The sequence below is a fragment of the Stegostoma tigrinum genome, chromosome 6 (genome assembly GCF_030684315.1).
Source record: "Stegostoma tigrinum isolate sSteTig4 chromosome 6, sSteTig4.hap1, whole genome shotgun sequence".
NCBI classification, from domain to species: Eukaryota; Metazoa; Chordata; class Chondrichthyes; order Orectolobiformes; family Stegostomatidae; genus Stegostoma; species Stegostoma tigrinum.
The window spans coordinates 112,129,231-112,155,868 of NC_081359.1; the positions used below are offsets into that span (position 1 = coordinate 112,129,231).

Consider the following 26,638-nt stretch of genomic DNA (forward strand, 5'->3'; position numbering starts at 1 on the left):
AAGCTGACAACTATGTGCACAGCATGCGCCCTCACAGCAAAGTGAGAGTGAGCAGATAATTGCTTTAATTGAGAAAACAATATTAGACAGCAAGGCAACACCTCAGTTGCACTTTGAGTAGTGGCCTGTGACCTTGGACATCCACCTAAAAAATCAGATGTGGCATGAATTTAACTGCAGTGTGAATGATGGCATTACTAGAGGAAATAGAAGTTAGTTAGATTAGAACAGTGTTTATCTTTGTGTTGAAGTGAATGGGCTTCTTTCATAGTTGCTTTTCATATTACACTCATCACTTTGATTTTTGTAGGATTGGTCTTTGATGTGTCCCCATGATTGTCCACACCTAGATGAAACTTGGGGAGAAGAGTTTGAAACTCTTTATGAAAGGTAAGGTGACGTTTCAAGCAGGAAAGATGGGACTACCTGGGCTTAGAATGCAGATATCTGAAACCTTGCATTATGGCTGAGATATGAGAAGTGTGCCATTTTTCACTTGTTTCGCTACTGTGCAGGTCACAACATTATAATCCCAGCTGATGTTAATATTGATCAAGTCTGATGCCAGAGTGAAACCTGGCTTTATTGACACTGATGTTTTTAAAACCGTAGCAGTTAATAAATGGACATAGTAGGAACTGCAAATGCTGGACAATCTGAGATAAGGTGTAGAGCTGGATGAACACAGCAGGCCAAGCAGCATCAGAGGAGCAGGAAAGCTGACGTTTCGGGCCTAGACCCTCCCTTCAGAAATGGGGGAGGGGAAAGGGGTTCTGAAATGAATAGGGAGAGGTGGATGGAGGAGACAATAGGTAGAGAGGAGACAGACCAGTCAAAGACGTGGGGATGGAGCCAGTAAATGTAGGTGGGGAGGTAGGGAGATCGGTCAGCCCAGGGAGGGTGGACAGGTCAAGGGGGTGGGATGAGGTTTGTAGGTAGGAGATGGGGGTGGGGCTTGAGGTGGGAGGAGGGGATAGGTGAGAGGAAGGACAAGTTGGGGAGGTGGAGATGAGCTGGGATGCGGTAGGGGGAGGGCAGATTTTGAAGCTCGTGAAATCCACATTGATACCGTTGGGCTGCAGGGTTCCCAAGCGGAAGAGGTGGTGCTGTTCCTGCAACCTTTGGGTGGCATCATTGTGGCACTGCAGGAGGCCCAGGATGGACATGTCGCCTGTGGAATGGGAGGGGTAGTTGAAATGGTTCGCGACTGGGAGGTGCAGTTGTTTTCTGTGAACTGAGCGTAGGTGTTCTGCATAGCGCTCCCCAAGCCTCCGCTTGGGTTCCCCGATGTAGGGGAGGCCATATCGGGAACAGCGGATGCAGTATACCACATTAGCAGATGTGCAGGTGAACACCTGCTTGATGTGGAAAGTCTTCTTGAGACCTGGGATGGGGTGAGGGGGAGGGTAGGATGGGGAGGGAAAAATGCCTTGTTGGTGGGGTCGGATTGCAAATGGTGTAAGTGCCGGAAGATGATGCGTTGGATCTGGAGGCTGGTGGGGTGGTACGTGAGGACGAGGGGGTTCTGTTTTGGTTTTTATTGCAGGGAGGGGTTGTGAGGGATGAGTCGCGGGAGACACAGTGGAGGGCGTTCTTGACCAAGGTGGGTGGGAAGTTGCGATCCTTGAAAACAAAGATATCTAAGATGTACGGGAGTGGAGTGCTTCATCCTAGGAGCAGATACGACAGAGGCAATGGAATTGGGAATAGGAGATGGCATTTTTGCAGGAAGGTGGGTGGGAGGAGGTGTGTGAGTTGGTAGGCTTGAAATGGATATCGGTTTCTAGGTGGTTGCTAGAGATGGAGACAGAGGTCCAGGAAGGAGAGAGAGATATTAGAGATAGTGCAGGTGAACTTAAGATTGGTGTGGAAGGTGTTGGTGAAGTGAATGAACTGTTCGAGCTTCTTGTGGGAGCATGAAGCGGCGCGGATACAGCCATCAATGTAACGGAGGAAGAGATGAGGTTTAGGGCCAGTGTAGGTAGGGAGGAGGGATTGTTCCACATAACCTACAAAGAGGCAGGCATAGCTTGGGCCCATGTGGGCACCCATGGCCACCCCCTTTGTCTATAGGAAGCGGGAGGAATTGAAAGAGAAGTTGTTGGGGGTGAGGACGAGTTCAGCTAAGCGGATGAAGGTGTCAGTGGAGGGGGACTGGTCAGGCCTGCGGGACAGGAAGAAACGGGGAGGGCCTTTAGGAGAATGCACGTGTATGGGGACTGGACATCCATGGTAAAGATGAGGTGTTGTGGACCAGGGAATTGGAAGTTCTGGAGGAGTTGGAGGGCGTTGTTGTTGTCACGGACGTAGGTCAGGAGTTCCTGGACCAAGGAGGAGAAACTGGACTCGAGATATGTGGCGATAAGTTCGGTGGGGCAGGAGCAAGTGGAGACAATGGGTTGACCAGGGCAGGCAGGTTTGTGGATTTTAGGAAGGACACGGAAGTGGGCAGTGCGGGTTTGGGGAACAATGTTGGAGGCTGTGGGTGGGAGATCACCTGAAGTGATGAAGTTGTGTGATTGAGGTTTGGGAAATGATGGTTTGGTGTTCGGGGGTGGGGTCATGATCAAGGGGCAATAGGAGGAGGTGTCGGAGAGTTGGTGCCTGGCCTCAGCGATGTAGAGGTCAGTGCACCGTATTCAACTGCACCTCCCTTTGTCCGCAGATCTAATGGTGACTTTGGAATTGGAGCGGATGGCTGCACGTTCTGCACGGGAGAGGTTGGAGTGGGTGAGAGGGGTGGAGAGGTTGAGGCAGTTGATGTCATGACAGCAGTTGGAGATGAAGAGGTTGAGGGACGGTAGGAGGCTTTGGGGTGGTGTCCAGGAGGAGGGGGTGCGTGGAGGTGGGAGAAGGGGTCAGTAGAGGGAGGGTTTGGCTCACGGTTAAAGAAGCAACTGCGGAGGTGGCAGGAAAACTGCTGAACGTGCAAGCATGACTGGTATTCGTTGATGTGTGGGGTGGAGGGGGACAAAGGTGAGCTCTTTACTGATGACTGACCGCTCGTCCTCAGGAAGGGGGTCTGGGGGTATGGTGAAGACTGGGCAGGGCTGGGTGCTGCTGTCTCCTCTGGAGCTGCTGGCTGTGGAGGCAGTGGGTGGAGCGACGTTGGCGCCAGCTGTGAGTGGAGTTGCGTCAGTGGTGGGCGGAGCGCGGTAGACAGCAGCAGCAACGGTGACAGTAGGTGCATCCTCAGTGTCTATGGTGTTGGACTTGGATATGGAGGTGGTGGCACTTGCTGTCCCGGAAGTGGTGTATCCGGTGGTGGAGGATGTGATGTCATCTGTGGTTGCTCCGATAGTGGCCACATGGCCAATGGTGGCTGAAAATCTCTGCTCCCCCTACCGCATCCCAAAACCAGCCTAGCTTGTCCCCACCTCCCTAACCTGTCCCTCCTCCCACCAATTCCCTCTTCCCACCTCAAGCCCCACCTCCATCTACTACCCACAAACCTCCTCTCGCCTCCTTGACCTGTCCGTCCTCTCTGGACTGACCTATCTCCTCCCTACCTCCCCACCTACACTCACCTTAACTGGTTCCTCCCTGTCTCTTTGACCGGTTTGTGTCCTCTCCACGTATTGTCTCCTTCATCTATCTCCTATTCGCCTCCCCCCTCTCCCTATTTATTTCAGAACCCCCTGCCCCTCCCCCATTTCTTAAGAAGGGTCTATGCCTGAAACGTCAGCTTTCCTGTTCCTCTGATGCCGCTTCGCCTGTTGTGTTCATCCAGCTCTACGCCTTGTTATCTGTTGATGAACATACTGGCCAGCACTTTGAAATTCTACTGAAGAATAAGGAGTTTATTAAGCAAGAATGAATGTAATCAAATAGACTTTCAGACATCTCAACACCAAGCTGCCAAATGAATCTCTAAAATTGACTCTTTTTTTTAATATGTTTTTGGGATGTGGGCATCACTCGTTGGGTTGGCATTTAATGCCCGTCCCTACCTTCCCAGTGGCTAGTTGAGTCAATCCCATTGCTGTGGGTCCGTAGTCATGTGTGGACCAGACCCCACAACAAAAGCAATTTCCTTCTCTGAAGATGGATTTTTACATCAATCGACAATAGTCTTTTGCTCGTTGTTAGATTTATAATTCTGGATTTTTTAAAAAAAATTGGATTTTGCGATTTTTGAAATTGCACCATCATTTCGTTTGAAGCTGGGTCCTTGGATTATTATCTGTATCTCATGTTTCTTCCACTCAACCCTGTGCAATCCTTCAGATTGTAGTCCACAAGCTTTGTTAATACATAGCATTCTCTTCTGGCAGGTACGAGAAAGAGGGACGTGCGCGCAAGGTGGTGAAGGCACAACAGTTGTGGTATGCAATCATTGAGTCTCAGACTGAGACGGGAACTCCTTATATGTTGTATAAAGATGCCTGCAACAGGAAGAGTAATCAGCAGAATCTGGGCACCATCAAGTGCAGCAATCTCTGCACTGAGATTGTGGAATATACCAGTAATAATGAAGTGAGTAAATGCACAACCAGATATTGTCTTGTTAATTTGTGAAATACCAAGCTGCTACAGAGAACTGTACTTAAAAAGCTATTACTGCAAGATTGTGTCTTTAATTAACGTTTCTGTTGATTGATACATTGAAGACTTCGAATGTTTAATACTAGCATTCTTCTGCTTTCTGTCAGCGCATCAGTTAACTTGTGCACAGCAAGATCTCAAACAATATTAAAATAATGATGAGAAAATCTATATTCTATAATGTTACTTGAAGGATATTTATATATTAGCCTGAGGATGAATTTCCCCTGCTCTGAGATCCAAACTGAGATCGTATTCACCCACTGATGAAGTGGGTAATGTCTCCTTAATATTGTATAAGTAAAACTGCATTTCCCCATTATTGCACTTTAAAGAACCAGCCTGGATTATGAATTAACGTCCTGGAATGATGATTTTGTTTACATGGGAGGAGTATGGGTTAGAGTGCTGCCTGCCGGACCACACTGATAATTATTGGATTAATTAACATTAAAGTAACACTTGCACTACACACACGCCAACAAGAGGGAAGCTTACCGTTCAAAGGCTTTACCTTTGCTGAACCCCCTACTGTCAACATCCTAGGAGCATATCGTTGATCAGAAACTAAACTGGACTAGCCAGAAATACAGTGCTTGCAGAGCACATCAGGTTGGGAATTAGCATCATGGAATCCCTACAGTGTGAAGGGAGGACATTTGGCCCATCAAGACCCTCAAGGTCAATCTACACCATTTTCAACTCCCCACTTGGGGCTTTTAACCATGGCTAAACCACATAAACCTAAGCAACCAGAGGAAACCGATGCAGACGCAGAGAATGTGCACACTGCACATGCATTCGCCCAAGACTGGAATCAAGCTCCATCCCTGGCACTGTGAGGCAGCAGTGCTAACCACTGTGACACTATGCTGTTGCAGCGAGTAAATTGTCACTTGATTTTCCCTAAAGCCTATTCACCATCTGCAAGCCACAAGTCATGAGTGTAATCGAATGGCACCATCCAGGATGAAACAGCCCACTTGTTTGGCATCCCATCCGCTCTCCACAAACATCCACTCTCTCCTTCACTGACGCTCTGTAGCAACTGTGTGTTCTATCTACAAGATGCATTGCCGCAATTCACCAGAGCTCCTCCAAAAGCACCTTCAAACATGCAGCCTCCACCAACTAGAAAGATAATAGGACAGCAGGGAATGACAACACCAGTTGCAAGTTATCTAACACTTGGGGCTGGAGGAACACAGCAGGTCAGGTAGCTGGAATAGGAAAGTTGATGTTTTTGGTTGGAACCCTATTGCCTGACCTACAGTTTCCCACTGTTAGACTCTGACTCCAGAATCTGCAGTTCTTGCTGTCACCAGTTGCAAGTTCGTCTCAGCTCCAAACACCAACTGACTTGGAAACATATCTCACTGTTGCTGAGTTGTAATTCTAGAAGCCACTCCCTAACACTGTAGGTGTACCTAGACCACAGGCCCTGCAGGAGTTCAGAAGACAGCTGACTGCCACTTTTGAGGACGATTAGAGATGGGTGCTAAATGCTGGCCTAGCTAGTGACACCTACATCTCATGAACAACTGAAAACAAACAATAGTCTGGGATAAAAAACAGAAATTGTTGGAATACCTCAGCAGGAATGGCAGCATCTTTAGAGAGAAATCAGAGTTAAGTTTGGGTTCAGTGACCCTTCAGAACTGCTAGAGATCATATTTTTGTCTATTATTCTGTTGCCTGTGATTATCTCAAAAATGACAGGAAATCATGTTTTGCTAATTGTCTGCTCCAGAGTACTTTTTGTTAATTCTATAATTAACAACTAGTGAAAACCTGATTATTAAAGAACAACATAGAACAAAGAATATTACAGCACAGGAACAGGCCCATCAGCCCTCCAAGCCTGCGCCGATCGAGATCCTCTATCTAAACCTGTCATCTATTTTCTAAGGGCCGGTGTCCCTTTGCTCCCTGCCCATCCATGTACCTGTCCAGATACATCCTAAAAGAGACTAACGTGTCTGCGTCTACCACCTCCGCTGGCAGCGCGTTCCAGGCACCCACCACCCTCTGCGTAAAGAACGTTCCACACTTGTCCCCCATAAACTTTCCTTCTCTCACTTTGAACTCATGATCCCTAGTAACTGAGTCCCCCACTCTGGGAAATAGCTTCTTGCTCTCCACCTTGTCTATACCCTCATGATTTTATAGACCTCAATCAGGTCCCCCTCAATCTCCGTCTTTCTAATGAAAATAATCCTAATCTAGTCAATCTTTCTTCATAGCTAGCACCCTCCATACCAGGCAACATCCTGGTGAATCTCCACTGCACCCTCTCCAAAGCATCCACATCCTTTTGGTAATGTGGTGACCAGAACTGTATGCAGTATTCCAAATGTGGCCGAACCAAAGTCTTATACAACTGTAACATGACCTGCCAACCCTTGTACTCAATACCCCGTCCGATGAAGGAAAGCATGTCATATGCCTTCTTGACCATTAATGGGTTCTCATCTCTTTTCCTCTTGAGGCCCAAATGTTGCAGCCTAGTGTTGGACTTCCGGTTTGTGTATCTGAAGTACAATGACTTATTTGTTTTGTTCATTGATGCTGTGAAAGTGTTAAGTGTTCCTTGCGTTATGATACTTCTGAGGCTGCCACCATTCATTCGGTATACTTTTTGTTGGCAGGTTGCAGTCTGTAACTTGGCTTCTCTTGCATTGAACATGTACGTCACCGCAGATCGTACTTATGACTTCATCAAACTAGCAGATGTAACACGGGTGGTTGTCCGAAACCTGAACAAAATCATTGAAGTGAACTACTATCCGGTTCCAGAGGTACGTCAAGGTTTGCCGGGATGGAGAAACTTTGTAATTGCCACTGGGAGTGAGGGCCAAGAAATGTGAGATGGGCAAATGGTAAAATAATGGGGCAAAAACTTATTTAGTGGATTGGAGCTCTGTGCCTGAAAGAATAATGAAAGCAGACTCTTGTCACCAGTTAGATATGCTCCTAAACTGCTGGGGCTAGGAATTGAAAGCTGTGAATGGGATTTGTTTGGATAGCTCTGTAGACAGTATAAACACGATATGTCCTTTATCTGTAAATTTTATTAGCGATAAGTAGAAACTGCTGATGCTGGGTCTGAGATAACAAGGCCACTTGCAATCTGACCCCACTACCAAGGATGTTTTACTCCTCTCCACCCATATCTGCCTTCCGGAAGAACCACTCTCTCTGTGACTCACTCGTCCGCTTGACACTACACACTATCTCCCCCTCCCTGGCACTTTTCCCTGCAACCACAGGAAGTGCTGCACCTGCCCCTACGCCCCTCCCCTCACCTCCATCCCAGGCCCCAAGAAAACCTACCACATTAAACAGATGCTCATCTGCTAATGTGGTATATTGTATCCGTTTTTCCGGATGTGGCCTCCTCTACATCGGGAAACCAAGCAGAAGCTTGAAGACCCCTTATGTGGAGCATCTAAGCTTGTTGGCAACAAACAACTGCACATCGCAGTCACGAACGACTTCAACTTATGCTCCCAATCCTTGCACAACATATCCATCCTAGACCTCCTCCAGTGTCACAATGATGCAGCCTGAAGGCTACAGGAACAGCACCTTATATTTTGCTTGGGAATCCTGCAGCCCAGTGGTCTCAATGCGGACTTCACAAGCTTCAAAATCTCCACAGCCCAAGACCAGCCCAGCTTGTCCCCACCTCCTTGTCCTGTCCATCTTTTCTCCCGCCTGTCCACTCCTCCCATCTCACTGACCAACCACCACCCCCACTTCCTACCTACTAGCCTCATCCCTGCCTCCGTGACCTGTCCATCTTCTCTCCACCTATCTTCTCCTTTGCCCACCTTCCATCATCACCTCCCCCTCTCCCTATTTATTTCAGAATCCCCTTCCCCTCCCCCATTTCTGAAGGGTCCAGACTCGAAATGTCAGCTTTCTTGCTCCTCTGATGCTGCCTGGCCTGCTGTGTTCATTCAGCTGTACACCTTGTTATTTGTAAATTTTATGTTCCGTTTGGGAGGTTGCTCTATGTAAGGGGATTTGTATTTGGGCTGCATGAATTTTCCTCTTATTTAAATATAGTGATTGACACTAGGTCTTGGACATTAGCACAAGAATATTTGGTGCCAGTAAGCATTGAGACTGTTACTGGAGTTTGGGACATGTCTGATGTAGAAAAATGTGGCTTGAGATGAGTTTTTAACCTGTTGAACATTTCCACTTTGTTTTAGGCAGAGTATTCTAATAAAAGTCACCGGCCGATTGGGATCGGAGTTCAGGGGCTTGCAGATGCCTTCATCCTGATGCGCTACCCTTTTGAAAGTGAAGAAGCTCAGAATCTCAACATTCAGATCTTTGAGACCATTTACTATGCAGCTCTGGATGCAAGTTGTGACCTGGCCAAAGAACTGGGCCCTTATGAGAGTTATCAGGGCTGCCCTGTCAGCAAGGGGGTGAGTGGTTATGTCGAAGCTGAGCACAAAATGTTCCTGGTGTATCGTAGAATCTTACAGTACAGAAGAGGTGCTTTGGCCCTTCAAGTCTGCATTGACAAAAAACTACTCTAATTGTACAGTAGCATAACCTTGTTGTAGCTCCACATTCTACAGTTGGTGCTTCTCCGATTCCCTCTATTTAGCTTTGCTTGACTCTCATAACCACTCAGGTTCCTGACATCTTGGGCTTTATTCATGTGTGCCTGATTTGGGCATTACAAGGATCACTCTCAGTTTATTGCTCATCCGTAGCTACCATGAGGAGGCAGTGGTGAGCTGCCTAATAATTAAATGTCTTTCTAAAGCTGCCTAATGAGGAATTTGAGAATCTGTAACTTTAACATTGGGTTGGAGTCACAGGTAAGCTCGATCAACTAGAGCAGCAGGTTTGTTTCATATATGGAGGGGAGATGATGGCCTAGTGGTATTGTCGCTGGAATGTTAATCCACAGACCCAGATAACATTCTGGGACTTGGGTTCGAATCCCTCCGTGGCAGATGTGGAGTTTGATGTCAATAAATACCTGGAATTGACAGTCTAATGACGACTGTGAATCTGTTGTTGATTGTTGGAAAAACCCATCTGGCTCACTAATGTCCTGTAGGGAAGGAAACTGTCATTCTTACCTAATTTGGCTGCATGTGATTGCAGACCCACAGCAATGTGGTTAACTGGATGTGAGTTTGCTCGCTGAGTGGAAGGTTTGTTTTCAGACGTTTCGTCACCATTCTAGGTAACATCATCAGTGAGCCTCCGGTGAGGCTTCATTGGAGGCTCACTGATGATGTTACCTAGAATGGTGACGAAATGTCTGAAAACGAACCTTCCAGCTCAGCGAGCAAACTCATATTCGGAAACTCAACCTGAGCTACAAATCTTCTCAAAACTCTTAACAAGGGATGAGCAATAAATGCTGCATAGCCAGTGAAGCCCTCATTGCATGAATGAATAAAGAATAAAGGAGAAAATATAGGAACAGCAGCAATAAGCATTAAAGATCACAGCTGATCTCATCTCTGACTCAATGCTATTTTCGTGCCCACTCTCCATGACCCTTCAAGCTGCTCTGAGTTAACAATCCAACTCCTTCTTACATTTATTGTGTCCTTGTATCTAGCGCTCCCTGGGATGGCGAAATCCATAGGTTCGTGACACTGACAGAAGTAACTTCTCAACTCTTTTAAATCTGCTACCTTATTCTAAAGCTATGACCTTTCATTCTAGGAACAAAAACAAAGTTGCTGGAAAAGCTCAGCAGGTCTGGCAGCATCTGTGAAGGAGAAAACAGTTAATGTTTCAGGTCTAGTGACCCTTCTTCGGAACTGATGGTGGCTGGGGAAAAAGTCAGTTCATATGCAGAAAAAAGGGGGCGGGGGATGGTGTAGGAAGTAAAATGATAGGATAGAGCCTAAAGAGGAGAAGAGCAGTTGGACAAAGTGTTGATAACGATCAGCCTGGGAGGGTGAATAGTAGTTAACGGGGACTATTCGTGACTAACAACAGGTGGTGTGTAATGGCAGGCTATGTGGTAACAAGGCCTGGTGTGTGGGGTAGGGGGCTGGGACATGTGAGAGTTTAGGTCCTAAAATTATTGAACTTGATATTGAGTCCAGAGGGCTGCAGGGTTCCCAATTGGAAAATGAGGTGTTGTTCCTCCAGTTTGCACTGGGCTTCGCTGGAATGCAGCAGCAAGCCAGGGACAGACATGTTGGTCAGGGAACAAGGTGGTGTGTTGAAGTGGCAGGCAACGGGTAGGTCAGGGTCTTTTTTTGTGAGCAGAGCGTAGATGTTCTGCGAAGCGGTCACCTAGTCTACACTTTGTTTCCCCAGTGTAGAGGAGACCATATTGTGAGCAGCGAATGCAGAAGACTAGATTCTGGGAAGTGCAGGTGAAGTGTTGCTTCACCTGGAAGGTATGTTTGAGCCTTTGGATACTGGGGAGGGAGGAGATAAACAGGCAGATGTTACACCTTTGCCAGTAGCATCTTCACAGATGCTGCCAGACTGGCAGAGCTTTTCCAGCAACTTTGTTTTTGTTCCTGATGTACAGCAACCACAGTTCTTTCATTTTTTAATCTTACATTCTAGATTGCCTGACAAGGGGGAAATCCCCTTAGCATCTTAGACCTCAATTAGAACTCCCTCATTTGTCTAAATTCCAGAGAATAGAGACCTAAATTTCCCTTCATAAGAAGAATCCCTCATCTCTGCAATCTGTGTAGTGAACCTTCTCTGAACTGCCTGCAATTCAACTACATACCTCCTTAAGAGGACTAAAATTATATGTAATACTCCAGATGCAGTCTTATTGCATTATACGTTTGCAGCATCTCTTTCCTATATTTTATACACTATTTCTTCAGCAATATGCTATAATTCCATTTGCCTTCCTTATTACCAGCTGTATGTGCCAATCCAGTGTCCTGTATGATTGAAACACCATGACTCTCAGATACCTCTACACTGAACAGCTCACATTTATCCATGTTAAACTTCTTCAGCCAAATTTTAGCCCATTCACTCAACCTATCTGTATCCATCTGTAAATTCCTCATTTCTTCATTGCATCTTATTTTCCCATATATTTTCGTGTCGTTTGCAAATTTGGCTATAGTACTTTCTATCCTTGCATCCCAAGTCATTGATATAGATTGTAAATAGTTGGGGCCTGTGAACTGAACCCTGTGGCAGCCCACTTATTATGCATTGCTAGCCAGAAAAGGACCCTTCTATCCTAACTGTTTTCTGTTGGTTGGCCAATCCTCTTTCCCTAGCTAATAAATTACCCTGAACCCCATGTGATCTTACCTTGTGTATTAACCTTTTTATGTTGCATCTTATAAAATGCTTCCAGATGTCCAGATATGTTATTTCTACAGGATCCTCATGATCCATGTTACTTGGCATGTCTTGGAAGCATAGATTACCTAAAGTGTGGAAGAAGGCCATTCGGGACCTCACGTCCACACCAACTGCGCCACTGGGCTGTCCTGAGCTACATCTTCAAAGAACACTAGTAAATTTGTCAAATATAATTTACCCTTCATAAAACCATGCTGATCCTGATGCATTGTGTTTTGACCTACAGAATTTCCTGTCATTAATCCCTTCTGACGACATATTAAACTAACTCATTTGTAGTATCCTACCTTCCGTGTCTCTTTTGTCTCAGGGAGTTTTATTAGCATTTTTCCAATCCAGTAGAACCTTTCCCGCATCCATGGATGCACCGAATCTGTTCCCACATCCCAATGGATCCACCAAGTCTGTTGTTACTTGTCTGCTTTCAATCCTAATAGTTTCGTCAGTACTTTTTCTCTTCTGATTGTTCTGTGTTTCTCCCTTTTTATAACATCTAAATTACCTGTTACTTCTATAAGCTATAGATGGAAGTTTATGAGCTGGCTGTGTGTTTAATAATTGTACAGCTTTCTCGTCATTTTCTCTAATTGTTTTATTTTTGGATTTTAGATTTCTGTAGGATCTGAATTTGTGTTCTCCAGATCATAATTTCAGGCCTCTGGATTGCAAATTCACAAAATAACCACTGTGCAATTGTACCCAATTAGCTAATGTAAGCTTACAGGAAATTCCTGCTATAGATAACTGTCCAATGATTCTTTCTGTGTGAGGTCTGATTGACTGATACTGTGTGGTTGATATTTTTGCTGATATGTACTTCCAAATTGGATTAACTGCTGGAGGACTGACTGGTTGGAACAATTACTGCAGTGTGTATCAGTGCAGTACAATTTAGATAGTACGGCTCCCTCTATACTGCTTCATCAGACACTGCATTGCTTAACATGAAACAGAGCAGTGTACATTCTTAACACTGTGTGGGGGATCTGATTAGATATAAAGTATGTTTGGTAACAGTTTCCATGGTCAAATGTGACATTGCATTGTTCTGTGCTAATGAGGCCATAATCCGTAGATATATCACATTTTGAGTGCTCTGCTTTCAGATCCTTCAGTATGACATGTGGAATGCCACTCCCACTGATCTTTGGGACTGGAAGGGGCTAAAGGAAAAGATTGCAAAGTAAGTTTCCATGAGTGATTTTTGAAAGGTAAAGAGAATTTGAGATCTTTTTGGGAGGTGGGGAAGAGTGTACATTTGATTTTTTTTATTTCTTGGATAAAAGTTTTACTTAAAATGGAGACAGGGATTCCCAGGCTGGAAAACTGTGCATTTTATCCTTGGTAGCAGAGCATGAAGCCAAGTGTTTAAGTTGACTCATAAGAGGATCTTAGTGGGCTTATCAATGTTTTCAGTGTTACTTGTGATGCAGTTCATTGTTCAATTATGAGATTTATCTTCCTCTGCTTCAGTATACCTGACCCTAAGCCAAAAGATTATTAAGAGTCTTCATATTTAACCTCCCAAACCCTTTCTTCATTCTGAAGGTGTTAGGACTGATGTTCAATCTAAGTTGTGTGTGCTTGCAGGCCTTCTTGGTTTCAGAGAATGGCACATTGATGGCATTGACTTCCACATCCAGATGTAGCTGCTGCACATGAATCTTGGAGGCCTGCTGACTTTCAGTCATCCTCAAAGTGATGAAAGGGGGCATTGACAGTGCCATCACGTAGCACTTGCACAAAAAAAAGTAAACTGATGCTCAGTCTGGGTTCTGCAAGGCCACTCAGTTCCAGATGTTATAATAGTCTTAGTTCAATCAAGAACTGAATTCCAGAGATAAAGTGATAATGTAACAGCCTTTGACATCAAAGCCATATTTGACTGAGTGTGGCATCAAGGAGCCCAAGCAAAACTGGTATCAGTTGGAAGCAAGGGTGGAAACGCTGTGGATGCAGTCTTATCTGGCATAAAGAAGGATGGTTGTGGTTGTTGAAGGCCCATCAGATTTTAGCCCTTGGACATCTCTCAGGAGTTTCTCAGGGGTATTCTAAGCCCAATCTTCAGCTGTTTTCTTTATTCATTCATGGAATGAGGATGTTGCTGGTTAGGCAGCATTAATTGCGTATCCCTAATAACCAGTTTCATCAATGATCTTTCCTCTGTCACAGAGTCAGATGTGGGGATGTTTGGTGTTTTGCATAACATTCAGCACCATTTGTGACTCTTCCAATCTGAAGCAGTCAGTCCAAATGCAGCAAAACTCAGAAAATATCCAGGCTTATGCTGACAAATAGCAAGTAATATTTGCCTGATGTTTGCATGGCCTTTTGACTATCTCCAACAAGAGGACATTTAACTATCTACCCATGACGTTCAATGGCATTATCATTGCTGTGAATGTCCCATTATCCTCATCCTGGAGGTTACAATTGACGAGAAACTCAACTATACTATTCCATATATACATGTGGCTACAAGAAAAAGTCAGAGGTTGGGAATTCTGCCAGTTACTCACCATCTAACTCTTGAAACCTGTTTAACATCTACAAGGGACAAGTCAGGAGCGTGGTGGATTATTCCCCACTTACCTGGATGGGTGCTGTTCAAAACTATGCAGGACAAAGCAGCCCACTTGATTGGCACCACATCCACAAGCATTCTGTTGCTTCACCACCAACACTCAGTTGCAACAGTGTGTACTGCCTACCAAATGCACTGCAAAAATTGACCACGTTTCCTTGGACAGCACCTTTTAACACCCACCACCACTTGCATCTCCAAGGAAAAGGGTAGCTGATACATTGGAACACTACCTCCTGCAAGTTCCCCTCTGAGCCACTCACCATCTTGACTTGGAAATATATTGCTGCTCCTTCATGTTACAAGGTCAGAATCTAGCACCTCCTTCCTGGACAGTGCAGAGACTGTCTCTGTATCAAATGAGCTGCAATGGTTCAAGAAGGCAACCCACCGCCACCACCTCCATAGCAGTTAGGGGGCTGTATCTGGCATATTCTGTAATGCCAACACCCCATAAACAAATAAAGATAATTTCGATCTGAAGATTCTCTGTGGTCTACTGGTTTGCTACCTGTGCCATCAGCCAAGACCTGGTCTTTGCTTTCCCCGTTGACTCATCTGGTCTGATTTGTGTGGTCCTTCTCAGTATATAGGAGAGTTAGGTTTGAATGGTATCTGCATTTTTTTAAACTGTGGATGGTTTTGGCCCTATACCCTGTGGATAATGAGGATTTGGTGTAGCTCAATAGTTTTCAAAAAGCTGGTGCAACTGCAATGTGCTGTGAATGCACTCCTTCAGTACTGCCTGAATCTATGATGAAAAATTTGCCAAACTCTAATTTGTGTTTTTTTTTGGTGGATTGATGCTTTGTGTTAAACTTTTGTCTTTTTCTGAGAATTTTTGATATGAGGCCTCTTACTCTTTGCACTTTTCACTCCACTTAGATATGGTGTGAGGAACAGCCTCCTGATTGCTCCAATGCCTACTGCATCAACAGCTCAGATCCTAGGTAACAACGAGTCAATTGAACCGTACACCAGCAACATCTACACACGCCGAGTATTGTCTGGAGAGTTTCAGGTCAGTTGCCTTCACATAAATGGGCTGAAAGTGCCAAGTAATGTGGGTGGTGTAATATTTAAAACACTGACATTTGGCAAGTTGCAGCATCTTTATGGTTGTATGTATTGTCCTCACAGATTGTTAATCCACATCTACTGAAAGATCTGACTGAACGTGGACTGTGGAGTGAAGAAATGAAGAACCGGATCATTTCTCAGAATGGATCGATCCAGGTTTAAAAAAAGCCATTGCATCTTGTGGCTCATCGTGTTCACTTTAGAGAGCTTCTGTCATTAGCAACAGCTTAATTCTCACTTAATTTTCCCTTATCCATCTCATCTGGGCTTAGTATCTTTGAACATAGAACAGGACAGCACAGTACAGGCCCTTCAGCCCAAGATGTTGTGCCGAACTTTTACCCGAAACCCAAGTTCTATCTAACCCCCACCCCTACCTTATACTATCATCCATATGCCTATTTAGTAGCTGCTTAAATGCCCCTAATGAGGCTGACTCCACTACCCTCCCCGGCAATGTGTTACACGCCCCTACCACTCTGAGTAAAGAACCTACCTCTGACATCTCCACAATATCCACGTCCTTTCACTTTAAAACTATGTCCCCTTGTAAAAGCTGCCTCCATCCTAGGAAAAAGTCTCTGGCTGTCCACTCTATCTATACCTCTAATCATTTTGTACACTTCTATCAAGTCACGTCTCATTTTGCTTCCCCTTTCTAGAAATGAGCATTGATTCCAAACATAATCGAGAAACTAAAGTGAGGAGCGCCATGGTAATAATCTTACAAGTATCTTGAGATGCTGGAAAAGTCCCAGAGGGTTGAAAAGCTGTAACTGTTAACACTTTTAGCTGCCCTTACTCTAGGATAAATGGGTAAATGAAAGCCTGTCAGCTTAACATCTGTTTTTGGGGAAAATGTTACAGTCACTTATGAAGGATTTAATAGCAGGACATTTAGAATACAGTATAATCAAGCAGTGTTAGTTCAAAAAGAGGAATTCATACACAGCAATTTTATTTGAATTCTCTGAGGTGGGAGTGAGCAGCATAAATAAAGGGGAAGCAGCGGATGTACAAAGAACTGTACAGCACAAGATAATAAAATGTGAGGCTGGATGAACACAGCAGGCCAAGCAGCATCTCAGGAGCACAAAAGCTGATGTTTCGGGCCTAGACCCTCCTTCAGAGAGGGGGATGGGGAGAGTAAAACTGGAATAAATAGGGAGAGAGGGGGAGGCGGACCGAAGATGGAGAGAAAAGAAGATAGGTGGAGAGGAGAGTATAGGTGGGGAGGTAGGGAGGGGTTAGGTCAGTCCAGGGAAGATGGACAGGTCAAGGAGGTGGGATGAGGTTAGTAGGTAGATGGGGGTGCGGCTTGGGGTGGGAGGAAGGGATGGGTGAGAGGAAGAACCGGTTATGGAGGCAGAGACAGGTTGGACTGGTTTTGGGATGCAGTGGGTGGGGGGGAAAGAGCTGAGCTGGTTGTGTGGTGCAGTGGGGGGAGGGGACGAACTGGGCTGGTTTAGGGATGCAGTAGGGGAAGGGGAGATTTTGAAACTGGTGAAGTCCACATTGATACCATATGGCTGCAGGGTTCCCAGGCGGAATATGAGTTGCTGTTCCTGCAACCTTCGGGTGGCATCATTGTGGCAGTGCAGGAGGCCCATGATGGACATGTCATCTAGAGAATGGGAGGGGGAGTGGAAATGGTTTGCGACTGGGAGGTGCAGTTGTTTGTTGCAAACTGAGCGGAGGTGTTCTGCAAAGCGGTCCCCAAGCCTCCGCTTGGTTTCCCCAATGTAGAGGAAGCCGCACCGGGTACAGTGGATGCAGTATACCACATTGGCAGATGTGCAGGTGAACCTCTCCTTAATGTGGAATGTCATCTTGGGGCCTGGGATAGGGGTGAGGGAGGAGGTGTGGGGGCAAGTGTAGCATTTCCTGCGGTTGCCGGGGAAGGTGCCGGGTGTGGTGGGGTTGGAGGGCAGTGTGGAGCGAACAAGGGAGTCACAGAGAGAGTGGTCTCTCCGGAAAGCAGACAGGGATGGGGATGGAAAAATGTCTTGGGTGGTGGGGTCAGATTGTAAATGGCAGAAGTGTCGGAGGATGATGCGTTGTATCCGGAGGTTGGTAGGGTGGGGTGTGAGAACGAGGGGGATCCTCTTAGGGCGGTTGTGGCGGGGGCAGGGTGTGAGGGATGTGTTGTGGGAAATACGGGAGACGCGGTCAAGGGCGTTCTCGATCACTGTGGGGGGAAAGTTGCGGTCCTTAAAGAACTTGGACATCTGGGATGTGCGGGAGTGGAATGTCTTATCGTGGGAGCAGATGCGGCGGAGGAATTGGGAATAGGGGATGGAATTTTTGCAGGAGGGTGGGTGGGAGGAGGTGTATTCTAAGTAGCTGTGGGAGTCGGTGGGCTTGAAATGGACATCAGTTACAAGCTGGTTGCCTGACATGGAGACTGAGAGGTCCAGGAAGGTGAGGGATGTGCTGGAGATGGCCCAGGTGAACTGAAGGTTGGGGTGGAAGGTGTTGGTGAAGTGGATGAACTGTTCGAGCTCCTCTGGGGAGCAAGAGGCGGCGCCGATACAGTCATCAATGTACCGGAGGAAGAGGTGGGGTTTGGGGCCTGTGTAGGTGCGGAAGAGGGACTGTTCCACGTAACCTACAAAGAGGCAGGCATAGCTGGGGCCCATGCGGGTGCCCATGGCCACCCCCTTAGTCTGTAGGAAGTGGGAGGAGTCAAAAGAGAAGTTGTTGAGTGTGAGGACGAGTTCAGCTAGGAGGATGAGAGTGTCGGTGGAGGGGGACTGGTCGGGCCTGCGGGACAGGAAGAAGCGGAGGGCCTTGAGGCCATCTCCATGCGGAATGCAGGTGTACAGGGACTGGACGTCCATGGTGAATATGAGGTATTGGGGGCCAGGGAATTGGAAGTCCTGGAGGAGGTGGAGGGCGTGGGTGGTGTCACGGACGTAGGTGGGGAGTTCCTGGACCAAAGGGGAGAAAATGGAGTCCAGATAGGTGGAGATGAGGTCGGTGGGGCAGGAGCAGGCTGAGACGATGGGTCGACCAGGGCAGGCAGGTTTGTGGATTTTGGGAAGGAGATAGAAACGGGCCGTGCGGGGTTGGGGAACAATGAGGTTGGAGGCTGTGGGTGGGAGGTCCCCTGAGGTGATGAGGTCGTGAATGGTGTTGGAGATGATGGTTTGGTGCTCGGGTGTGGGGTCATGATCGAGGAGGCGGTAGGAGGTGGCGTCGGAGAGTTGGCGTCTGGCCTCGGTGATGTAGAGGTCAGTGCGCCGTACTACCACTGCGCCACCCTTGTCTGCGGGTTTGATGGTGAGGTTGGGGTTGGAGCGGAGGGCTGCCCGTTCTGCGGGGGAGAGGTTGGAGTGGGTGAGAGGGGTGGAGAGGTTGAGGCGGTTAATGTCTCAACGGCCGTTGGAGATGAAGAGGTCGAGGCAGGGTAGGAGGCCTGGGGGTGGTGTCCAGGAGGAGGACTTGTGTTGGAAGCGGGTGAAGGGGTCAGTGGAAGGAGGGTTAGGTTCCCGGTTGAAGAAGTAGGCATTGTGGCGAAGACGACGGAAAAACTGCTCCACCGTCTCCAACACCATTCACGACCTCATCACCTCAGGGGACCTCCCACCCACAGCCTCCAACCTCATTGTTCCCCAACCCTGCACGGCCCATTTCTATCTCCTTCCCAAAATCCACAAACCTGCCTGCCCTGGTCGACCCATCGTCTCAGCCTGCTCCTGCCCCACCGACCTCATCTCCACCTATCTGGACTCCATTTTCTCCCCTTTGGTCCAGGAACTCCCCACCTACGTCCGTGACACCACCCACGCCCTCCACCACCTCCAGGACTTCCAATTCCCTGGCCCCCAACACCTCATATTCACCACGGACGTCCAGTCCCTGTACACCTGCATTCCGCATGGAGATGGCCTCAAGGCCCTCCGCTTCTTCCTGTCCCGCAGGCCCGACCAGTCCCCCTCCACCGACACTCTCATCCTCCTAGCTGAACTCGTCCTCACACTCAACAACTTCTCTTTTGACTCCTCCCACTTCCTACAGACTAAGGGGGTGGCCATGGGCACCCGCATGGGCCCCAGCTATGCCTGCCTCTTTGTAGGTTACGTGGAACAGTCCTCTTCCGCACCTACACAGGCCCCAAACCCCACCTCCTCCGGTACATTGATGACTGTATCGGCGCCGCCTCTTGCTCCCCAGAGGAGCTCGAACAGTTCATCCACTTCACCAACACCTTCCACCCCAACCTTCAGTTCACCTGGGCCATCTCCAGCACATCCCTCACCTTCCTGGACCTCTCAGTCTCCATGTCAGGCAACCAGCTTGTAACTGATGTCCATTTCAAGCCCACCGACTCCCACAGCTACCTAGAATACACCTCCTCCCACCCACCCTCCTGCAAAAATTCCATCCCCTATTCCCAATTCCTCCGCCGCATCTGCTCCCACGATAAGACATTCCACTCCCGCACATCCCAGATGTCCAAGTTCTTTAAGGACCGCAACTTTCCCCCCACAGTGATCGAGAACGCCCTTGACCGCGTCTCCCGTATTTCCCGCAACACATCCCTCACACCCCGCCCCCGCCACAACCGCCCTAAGAGGATCCCCCTCGTTCTCACACACCACCCTACCAACCTCCAGATACAACGCATCATCCTCCGACACTTCCGCCATTTACAATCCGACCCCACTACCCAAGACATTTTTCCATCCCCACCCCTGTCTGCTTTCCGGAGAGACCACTCTCTCCGTGACTCCCTTGTTCGCTCCACACTGCCCTCCAACCCCACCACACCCGGCACCTTCCCCTGCAACCGCAGGAAATGCTACACTTGCCCCCACACCTCCTCCCTCACCCCTATCCCAGGCCCCAAGATGACATTCCACATTAAGGAGAGGTTCACCTGCACATCTGCCAATGTGGTATACTGCATCCACTGTACCCGGTGCGGCTTCCTCTACATTGGGGAAACCAAGCGGAGGCTTGGGGACCGCTTTGCAGAACACCTCCGCTCAGTTTGCAACAAACAACTGCACCTCCCAGTCGCAAACCATTTCCACTCCCCCTCCCATTCTCTAGATGACATGTCCATCATGGGCCTCCTGCACTGCCACAATGATGCCACCCGAAGGTTGCAGGAACAGCAACTCATATTCCGCCTGGGAACCCTGCAGCCATATGGTATCAATGTGGACTTCACCAGTTTCAAAATCTCCCCTTCCCCTACTGCATCCCTAAACCAGCCCAGTTCGTCCCCTCCCCCCACTGCACCACACAACCAGCTCAGCTCTTTCCCCCCCACCCACTGCATCCCAAAACCAGTCTAACCTGTCTCTGCCTCCCTAACCGGTTCTTCCTCTCACCCATCCCTTCCTCCCACCCCAAGCCGCACCCCCATCTACCTACTAACCTCATCCCACCTCCTTGACCTGTCCATCTTCCCTGGACTGACCTAACCCCTCCCTACCTCCCCACCTATACTCTCCTCTCCACCTATCTTCTTTTCTCTCCATCTTCGGTCCGCCTCCCCCTCTCTCCCTATTTATTCCAGTTCCCTCTCCCCATCCCCCTCTCTGATGAAGGGTCTAGGCCCGAAACATCAGCTTTTGTGCTCCTGAGATGCTGCTTGGCCTGCTGTGTTCATCCAGCCTCACATTTTATTATCTTGGAATTCTCCAGCATCTGCAGTTCCCACTATCACTGTACAGCACAAGAATGGGTCCTTTGGGGCTGCACTGACACATAACTTTCTAAACAAGAAACTTCATTCCTCTGCACTGTCCGTATCCCTCAATTTCCTGCGTATCTGTCAAGATAGCTCCTTAGAATTGCTTTGGAACTACCTCCACCTCCACCTCTGCCAGTACATTCCAGACATTTAGCATCCTCTGTGTTTTTCAAAAAAAAGAAAAAAAAAACAGCCTCTCACATCTCCTTTAATCTAACTCCCTTTTATCTTCGACCTGTGACCCCTGGTAATTGACATTTCTACCCTGGAAAAAAGACTGACTATCCATTCTCTATGCCTCTCATAAGTTTGTAAAGTTCTGTGAAATTGCCCCATATCCTTAGATGTTCAAGCAAAAAAAAAAGTTTTTCCCAATTCCCTCCGTAGCTAATACCCTCCAAACCAGACGGGATCTAAACAGTTTCTGTACCCATTCCAAAACCTCTGCATCCTTCTGGTAGTGTGGTGACCAGAACTGTACACAATATTCCAAATTTATCCCAAATCTCTATACAGCTAAGACATGATTTGCCAATATTTAACTCTACACCCCGAACAATGAAGCCAAGCACGCCCAATACCTTCTTGATTGGCTTATCCAGTTGTGTCGCCACGTTCAGGGAACTGAATTGTGCGCCTCAAATCCTCTATGTTGATGCTGCTAAGGGTTCTGCCATTTAATGCATGTTTCCGTCCTGCATTAGAAATTTATAATGTGTTCAGATTTCGAAAAGCTGCTCAAGGTATTGCACATATGACTGCTTAGGACAAAAGAAAGCCTAAGGTGTTGGAGGTATTATATTCAGGTCGATAGTTGGGATAAAATTGATTGAACGAGCCAAGTTTGTGGATGACACAAAAGTAGGTTGGTGCAAGTGAGAATGACAGCCTGTGTGTATTCAGCCTGAGTGGGCAAAAACCAAGCAGGTAGAATGTAATGTCAGAAAATGTTGGTTTGTACTTTGGTAGGAAGAATAGAAGAACTGCACTCTTTAAATGGGAAAAGACTGCAGAAACTATAGCACAGAGATTTGGGAGTCCTAGTGCATAAATTGTTATAAGTTAGCAGTTGGCAAATCATAGAGAAGGCAAATAGACTTTGTTTGTTTATTTCAAAGGAAATAGAGTATAAAACTAGGGAAGCCTTTTGGACACAAGAGAAGACACTAGTTACACCATTGCTGGAATATTGTGAACATCCTTAGTCGACTTATTTTAAAAAAGATGTATTGACATCAAAAGCCCAGAGGAAGTCCATTAGACTGATCTTTGGTATGGAGGGATTCTGTTACGAAGAGAGGTTGAGTAGGTTGGGTTTATAATTGTCGGAGTTTAGAAGAATGACAGAAAATCTTATTAAAAATAATATTCTCAGAGGTCTTGACAAGCTAGGTGCTTTTAGTCCTTGTGGTTATGTTTAGGACCAGAGGGCAAAATCTGAGTAAGGAGTCACCCAGTGAAGACAGTTGAGGAGGCATGCTTGCTATGTCAGCCATATCGCACTTGTGCTTCTTGAGTCTCAACATTTTGGATTCAAGACCCACTCAGACTTGAACACAAATTAAAAAAACAAAAGTCTGATATTGCATATAGTATTGTGAGAGCTGCTGTCTTTTGGATGAGAAAACCAAAGCTCTGATGAAACAATATATGACATTTTTCCAGAAAAGAGCAGAGAATTCCTGCCCTGTCCTGGCCGTTATTTATTCCTTGGTCAATATTACTAAAACAAATTGACTGGTAATTAGTGCATTACTGTTAGTGGAATTTTGCAGTGTGTGTCTATTGCATGCAATGTTTCCAATATCACAACCTTGATTACTGTGCAAAAGTTTTTATTGGCTGTGAAGGGCTTTGAAATTTTTTGAGAAGATTTGTAGCTTGGGTCGTGGATGAGGTTGCAGTCTTGCTCGCTGAACTGGTGTGTTTGATTACAGACCTTTTGTCATTCTGCTAGGTGACATTCAGTGAGCCTCTGGTGAAGCGCTGGTGTTCTTTCCCACTTGTTATTTACATGCTCAGTTTGCTGGGGTGGTTGGTATTACTTCCGGTTCTGTTTCTCAGTGGTTTGTATATTGGGTCCAGTTCAATATGTTTGTGGATGAAGTTCTGGTTGGAATGCCAGACCCCCAGGAATTCCTCGCATGTCACTGTTTGGCTTGTGCTGTTATGCTGGCACTTCTACTGAAACTCCATCAATAAACACATTGAACTGGACCCGATTACACAGACCACTGAAAAACAGAACCGGAAGTGATACCAACCACCCCAGCAAACCGAGGCGTGTAAATAAGCGGGACAGAACACCAAAGTTTCACTGGAGTCTGCAACCTCCATGACTTTGAGACTTCCAATATATAAATGTAAGTCTACAAGTCCTGAAGGCAATCCATTTCCCATTAACTCTGCCTTAAATTGTTCCTAATGTTCCCACACTTGGTGTGACAACTAAATACTTCTAGTGTTACACAGCCCATCGCAATTCAAGATTGCAACACAACAGTAATTGACTCTGTTCTGTCATTGTAATCAAACATGGCTGTTTTTTTTATTAGCTTAATTTTTACCCTCTCGAATACTATAATCCCTAATAGTCTGGGCCTAACAAGTCGTATCAATCTGCTTTGACATTTTCATTGGCTTCCAACTGTTTTGAAGGATGAGTTCAAGATATCCAGTATCTTTATGAAGTAATTCCTTGCTATGCTGCTAAATGGCCTGCCTCCAGATAATAGATTTGCTCTACACCACCTTTACCTCACCAAATTTTTGGATTCCTCCCATTATATTTCAGCTGTGAATACATTCATCAAAGGCTTTGTCCAAGAAGCAGCAAAAAAATGGATGGTGAATTTCAGAATTACAGTAGTCACCATTATGCTGAACAAATCCTGCCATCGTATGTGTTATAAGCAGTGGAATAACTAAAGGAATAATTGTGGAATAACTAAAGGAATAATTAAAAGAACAGTGAAGGAGCAGAGGCATATTAATTAAGGGTGGGGGGGTGGTGCGGAGCTGTACTGTGCCATCTTATGCAGACATATTTTAAGCCTGTCTTTTTCAGCATGATGGTCTGCTGAAGCAATGAACCTTTCCTTTTGGCAGAGCATTGAGGGGATCCCTGAGGACCTGAAGTCACTATACAAGACAGTCTGGGAGATATCGCAGAAGATTGTGATTAAGATGGCAGCAGACCGTGGGGCTTACATTGATCAGAGCCAATCACTCAACATCCATGTTGCTGAGCCTAATTATGGCAAGCTGACCAGCATGCATTTCTATGGCTGGAAACAGGTAAATCATCAGGGTGGTGATGTGGATCCCATGTGCCAAATGGCAGGAACAAAGTGAAAAGATTGGTGCAAAGAGATGACCGAAATATCTCTTTCAGTGGGTTGTGCGCACATGAATACAGGAAATGGGGAGTTAAAATTGATGAGTCCTTGAGTGGAACTAGCAATTAAAAGAAAACTCCCAACTCTCTAGGGGAATGGATATGTGCAAGCTTGATTGAACTCTGGGATCAGTATTCTATTCCCACTAGTTAATATCTAACCCCTTCCCACAAGTTGAATCTGCTACTAACAATATTTCGACTTGTTCATTGACTTGCTGAGGCTATTGGTGTTTATGGCACGTTCTCCTTTCCCTACAAGAGTGAATGCCTTCACTCAGAAGGGGACCAAACTTGAGGTGTTGGGGGTATGCAGATGAATGAAAAACTATTTGTATATGACTGTGAAATAACATTCTATCCAAACTGCTGAGATCTTGGTGTGCCTGCAGTTATGCTTTCTTGAACGTTGTGATTTTAATCATTCAACTGTTGATAGCTGTTGAATTCTATTTTTATTACAAACTTTGGAATTTCTTCCCAAAACACTTATCCCTCCACTGCAGTCTCCTCCCTTCAGACACCTGAAAAGGTTTGACTAAGATCTTGGTCACCTGTCCTAAAATATCCTATTCCTATGTTGAAATGTCTTGGAGAATTAACCCTGAAAAAGACTAAGTTATTGCAAGATATTGAGACCTGTAAGATTCAACCTGCCACATTGAAAGCCCCTCTGCTTTACTTCACAGGGACTGAAGACTGGCATGTATTATTTAAGGACCCGACCTGCAGCCAATCCTATCCAGTTCACTTTGAATAAGGAAAATCTCCAGGAAATTGCAACAGTGGCTGCAAGCACAAAGGAGAAGAACAAAGCAGCCATGGTGTGTTCTCTGGAGAACAGAGCAGATTGCCTGATGTGTGGCTCTTAAACCCAGGGCTGTTCCCTGAGGCTTCGCCAGTGTGCTTTTTAATTCTGGGTTTAGGTGTCACTGGCAACCCAGCGACAAGGGGCATTCAAGGACCCCTATCAGTTCACCAGATCTCATCTGTTAACCGATACATTGTCATGTGAATCTTTGTCCAACCTGGATTTAAATGCAGAACTAATGAGGTCATTGCTAGGAGATCATTTTATCCTTACACTTGGTATACAGCTTTTGTGGAAGGCACAGCACTAGCTGTAGCCATCGAGCAGCTTTTGAATTGAGAGTTTGGGTGAGTGCTGTATTGTTGAGTGGGTTCCCTTTGAGAAGGAGCTGCTGATGGTATGGTTTCAATAATACTGGATTGTGAGCATTATGTCCCAGGTGCTACTGCACTCACTGCCAAAGGATTAGGTGGGTGGTTTGATTATTGTTCAACTATAAGCTCATGATTCTTGGTGTATATTCCTTGTACAGTTTCTTAACTATTATGAATGGTGAACCATCATTAAACTTGCCTATAAAGCATTTTCTCTCTCTTTCTGAAGGTTGGGCTGGATTCATTTGGTACATAGCTCAGTGGTAGTGTATTTACACCAATGTCATACTTTCAGACTGTACTCAAGAAATTGAACACAGACTCTAAATTGAAAATTCCTGTTAAGTACTTAAGTTCTGAACCTCCAAAAGGTATCCGACACAAACCCAGTGACAATGCTTCAAAAGTACTTGGCAGGTTGTGAAGTACTTTGGAGATATCTGGAGTTGGTAAAAGTAGCATGATCACACCTCATTATCTTTGGTGCCTTTTGGTTGATCTAGTTGTGTTCCATTGCAGCTCTCCCATGTCCTGAGTTTCCATGTAGAAGTTCTTGATGGTTCGGAATGATAGTTTTGCACATCTGTCAGCATTGTGGCAATTGGTAGAGTACTTAGGACTTGTGTATAATGAAGGCCGATGCAATTGCAATTCTTCATTTGAAGTTTTAGTCCCTCACCTCATAGTGGCATTTCCCCTACTTTTTCTTGGTAATGAACCCATTTTAAGGTCAGACTTTGTGTGAGCCTACTAAGAATCTGGGACTGACTGTTGGGTAGGGGAAGAGTTGACA

The 26,638-nt window shown here is 46.3% G+C and overlaps 1 protein-coding gene across 1 annotated transcript in view; it reads left to right on the forward strand.

Annotated features, from left to right (window-relative positions):
* Nucleotides 1-26,054, forward strand: part of rrm1 (ribonucleotide reductase M1 polypeptide) — a 47,418-nt gene extending 21,364 nt beyond the window's left edge. The window contains exons 11-19 of the mRNA XM_048533443.2: nucleotides 311-390; nucleotides 4,275-4,476; nucleotides 7,194-7,343; nucleotides 8,766-8,987; nucleotides 12,999-13,075; nucleotides 15,362-15,497; nucleotides 15,617-15,712; nucleotides 24,372-24,560; nucleotides 25,350-26,054. Of these exons, the coding sequence (XP_048389400.1) occupies nucleotides 311-390; nucleotides 4,275-4,476; nucleotides 7,194-7,343; nucleotides 8,766-8,987; nucleotides 12,999-13,075; nucleotides 15,362-15,497; nucleotides 15,617-15,712; nucleotides 24,372-24,560; nucleotides 25,350-25,532 (1,335 nt within the window). The 3' untranslated portion in view covers nucleotides 25,533-26,054. The remainder of the gene's footprint in view (nucleotides 1-310; nucleotides 391-4,274; nucleotides 4,477-7,193; nucleotides 7,344-8,765; nucleotides 8,988-12,998; nucleotides 13,076-15,361; nucleotides 15,498-15,616; nucleotides 15,713-24,371; nucleotides 24,561-25,349) is intronic.
* Nucleotides 26,055-26,638: the final 584 nt, after the last annotated feature.